The sequence below is a fragment of the Arachis ipaensis genome, chromosome B01 (assembly GCF_000816755.2).
Source record: "Arachis ipaensis cultivar K30076 chromosome B01, Araip1.1, whole genome shotgun sequence".
NCBI lineage: Eukaryota > Viridiplantae > Streptophyta > Magnoliopsida > Fabales > Fabaceae > Arachis > Arachis ipaensis.
Genome location: NC_029785.2, coordinates 152,718 through 156,970, shown reverse-complemented (window position 1 = coordinate 156,970; position 4,253 = coordinate 152,718). Strand labels below are relative to the sequence as shown.

The 4,253-nt window shown below is 37.9% G+C and overlaps 2 protein-coding genes across 2 annotated transcripts in view; both read left to right on the top strand.

Annotated features, from left to right (window-relative positions):
• On the top strand, nt 139-1,515 carry LOC110265380 (ABC transporter F family member 4-like). The gene is made up of 2 exons (XM_021108362.1): nt 139-347; nt 516-1,515. Exons 1-2 carry the CDS (start codon nt 325-327, stop codon nt 1,513-1,515), a joined length of 1,023 nt encoding a protein of 340 aa, XP_020964021.1. The 5' UTR covers nt 139-324.
• LOC107633510 overlaps nt 1,507-4,253 on the top strand; it is a 7,325-nt gene continuing 4,578 nt past the window's right edge. Inside the window, exon 1 of the mRNA XM_016337153.2 lies at nt 1,507-1,840. Coding sequence (XP_016192639.1) covers nt 1,625-1,840 — 216 coding nt within the window. The 5' untranslated portion in view covers nt 1,507-1,624. The remainder of the gene's footprint in view (nt 1,841-4,253) is intronic.

Genomic DNA, 4,253 nt, shown 5'->3' with positions numbered 1-4,253 from the left:
TGTTATTAATACACATATTATGTATAAGAAAGTAATATTTTTCTGCAGAAAAATAATTTGTTGTATAAAATAAATATATTTTCTAATCCCGGTGGAATAATTTTATTAAATAATTAAGTTAAATGTATAAATATGAAATTAGTTGTACAGTTGAAATATTCGCATTACTTGACGACTTTACTCACACAGCGGCAGCTAGCTCTCTCTCTCTCTAATCCAAAACCATTTCTCTCTCTCTTCCTTCATGTCTTTTTCTTCTGATCTTCTATCACCACTACTTCTTCTTCTTCAGCTTCATAGTCTCTTTCTCTTTCTCGCTGGATCATGTCTCGAGCATTCTCAATAAGGCATTTATCTACGCTTCATCTTCCTTTTTATTTTCTCATTTGTTTTGTTTTATTTTATTTTGGTTTTAGCTGGGTTTATGAGTGAGTAGGGTGACTGTTATGACTGTAACTAACTCTTGTCTCTTTCTTCTGGTTTTGTTGTGTGGGTTTTGATTCGGTGCTTCGCAGGGGCTATGCCTTTATCATGAGGTCGCGCGACGTCTTCCAGTGCTGGCCCTTCCCGACCAGCGACGCAACCGCAGAGCAAGTACGCTCATGGCTTCCTCCGATGACTGTTCCCAACTGGACCACTGACGACTACGACGACTCTGAGCTCAGATCCAACCGCATCGCCTCCGGAGAACAGGAAAATGAAAATCCTCCGTCGGATGCTGCAGCTTCGAGAGAATCGAAAAGCTCAGAAAAGTCATCGTCGCAGGAGGAAGAAGGAGAGGCGGAGAAATTGGAGATTCAGGCGGTGGATGACGCGGTATCTCATGGCGACAACGGCAAGAAGGAATCGGAGAAATCGGAAAAGTTGCCGGAGGAGGAGGAGGTGGAGAAATTGGAGAATCCGGCGGTGGTGGAGACGGCATCTCAAGCAGACGACGGCGAGAGAGAATCGGAGAAGTTGGATGAAGAAGAGGAGGAGAAATTGGAGATGGTTTGCCCGGTGTGCGGCGATTTCAAAGCGGCGACTCTGACGGCGGTGAACGTGCACATGGACGGATGCCTGAGGGAGGATCGGCGTCGGCGACAGATGAAGATGTCGAAATTGAAGTCAAAGTCAAAAGCGCCAAAGAAGAAGCGCTACATCACCGAGATTTTCAATGTTGAAGACGAAGAGGAAAAACTAGAGCAAGAAGAGAATCTAATGGAGGAGGAGGAAGAGGAGGAGATGGAGAATGAGCGACCCGAAATCGAGACGGAGATGAAGTTCTGGCCGTTCGGAGAGGACGTATCCGTCACGGTCGAGAAGTTCCGGTGGCTTTCACGGCGGCTCGAGGAGCTGAGATCCAAAGGAGCCACTGGTGGCGGCAGCCAATCAATGAGATCGGAAGGAGGAAAAACGAATTCCGTGTCGGAGGATTCGTTGTCTTCACCGGAGGAGGAGGAGGAGAAATTGGAGATGGTTTGTCCCGTTTGTAGGGTTTTCAAGGCGGCGACGGTGACTGAATCTCAAGCCTAAAACGCAAAAGAAGCGTTCCCTCACTGAGATTCTCAACGTGGCGCCGCAAATCGACACTGGAAACTGTGACGCACCGGTGGATGCTACAGTAGATGAAGAAGAAGATAACATGGAACGTGGCGCAGGTAAGAGAAAGAAGAATACAAAGAAGAACGCAAAGAAGAAAAAGAAGAAGATAATGGTGAAGAAGAAAAGCAAGGTTCAAAAGCGCGTTTGCCTTGTACCTCTGAGCACTAAGAGTAAGATGGTGAAAATGAAGAAGCCGAAGAAAAAGAAAAGGAAGAATAAGAAGAATTTGTTCAACGACGAGTTCGCTGCAACGAAGGTACGCTACGTGTATGTACATATATATGGTTTACATTACATGAAATAATAGGATTTTATCGTTATTATGCATGCTAGTTCCTTGATTTTAATTTGAGCTTATTGGATCAGAGGCAACCAACTATGCGATTAATGGAATTTAAAACATAAAATATTAGCTTTAAATTATATCTTAGCTTCTTGGTGTTGTATGTGTTGCTTTTCTCTTAGTAACAGAAGCTCTAGATAACAGAGATAGCATCACTTTTGTTATATGAGGAAGAAATTAAACTGGGTTGATGACTATCATAGTGTGAGATTTATGTCTGAACTAAAATTCAGGAAGAGAAAAACAATATTCAAGATAAAACATGGTTATTAGAGAGTTGGGTACACGGGAAATTAAAGGACATGCATTTAGTTCGGAGTACGTAATTTGTTATTAAATAGAGAGAATTTGATATATGAAATAGAGAATTTGGCATGCCATACAAAAGTAATTAAGAAATACAATGTATATATATGAGGTAAAGGTCTTAATAGGTAGAAGGAATTCAGAAGAAAATGGAAAAGAGAAGGGGGGCTGATGGTGTGGTGCTGGGATGTTGATCCAGCTGGAAGTTGTTTAGGAAGGACAGGTATATATGATAGCTATATAGAAGGGGCCACTCATGGGTCATGTGTTAAGAGGTGGAAGAAGGTAACTGAGTCTGATGATGATGGGTTCTTTCTGCCCCGTCACTATTAGCAAATAATTTGAAAAGGGTAATTATCATACATGGGGCCATCATCATGGGCATGGTGTATATATATAGATAAACATTCATATAATTTCATTATCTTATGGCTGGCCTTGCTTTTCTGACCTAACTCTAGCAGATAGAGGTTAACATACAACTTATTAGGTGCTTGAATTTGTTTGGGGTATATTAGGAATTGGGAGATCATATCCATTTCGTTTGGGATATATACTGAACTGTATTGATGATTTATACGACTTCAACATTTAGACACTGTTGAAATAAAATCTTGTATAATTTCAAAGGTGAATCATAAATTAGTAAGTGCACTATCCCAAACAAAATGAGTTAATGGCTAGTAATTCTCCTTATAGTTGGGTGGATTTTGGTTATAGTCTTAGTGGCGTGATATTAGATCATTATGGAGGTGGAGTTCTACTCTAAAGTGTATTATTTTATGCACTCGTGAGGGAGGTACTGATGCTAGTGTTGGATATATCTACACTTTTATGTATATAATGATTCTAATTTGGTGTTATGTGTGATAATAATACGTGAATGAGAAACTTGTCTGATTTTATTCTGAAACTGTTTTAGTCTTTGGTGGGTTAATTTGCTCTTATAGTATATGTGTCGCTTAGTCAAAAGGAAGTTAGTTTGTATTTTGTGAATTTTATTTTATACCAGCGTTGTTTTTTAGATGCAACCAAACCAATGAGTAAAAGTTGTCAAATATATAACTTTAAGGAGCTGATTGTGAAGGTTGCACACAATATTGTAGATGTTGGTTAGTGGTATCTTTTTTTCCTAGACCGGACCGTACTCCAAAACCAAAATCAATGTAATCACATTAAAATTGTGAAATTCCATGGATAGGTTTTATTGGTTCAACAAGAGTGTTAAGTACATAGTCAAAATTTTGGTGACTATTTAAACACCAACTTTGATAATGTTTAATTCATTATATATTCCCATTTTTTTCATCCATAATTTAACCAATGTCAAATGAACTCCTACTTTTGAGCATGCCTTTAAAAGGGAAAAGAATATATTATTACTGGTCTTACGTTAGGAGAATGTCTCTACTCTAATCTTAGTTTTCTGGATGTCACTAGGCTAATCTTCCTTAATGCTTTATATTCCAACTTTATCTGATGATGATTATAATGTTTTTTTTTCGATTTGGCTAGGAAATAGGAATCATTATTATTACAGTTTCTATATAGAGGTAGTGCATGATATGTATGTAGTGTTTCGTAGATAAAAGGCCTCAAAATTTTCACGGGCTAAAGTATTCTTTATGCATCCTATTCATGCATTTACCCTATGATCCTCTCTCTTTAGTAGGCCTTTTTCAATGGATGTTTAGTAAAATTCTTTAGTATTGCTTTAATATCACAGTAATTTGTTTGTTAAGGAATTGCTTTTGCTCCGTTTCTTTAAAAGATACCTTTCTCTTTTCAATTTTTTGTTTTTGGGTTAATTTATAGTTGGAAACTTTTTCTAATATTGACGAATTCCTTTATTCTAAAACTTTAACTAAGCATCGATGGAAAAAGTTTATATTTAATAATTGTAATTTATGAAATTCAGAATGACTTTATCATAATTGTTTTATTTTCATGTTTGTAGGTGCATACATGATACATATATACTCCTATAAACATAACAAGTTGATAAGATTGAAGCTAGTAC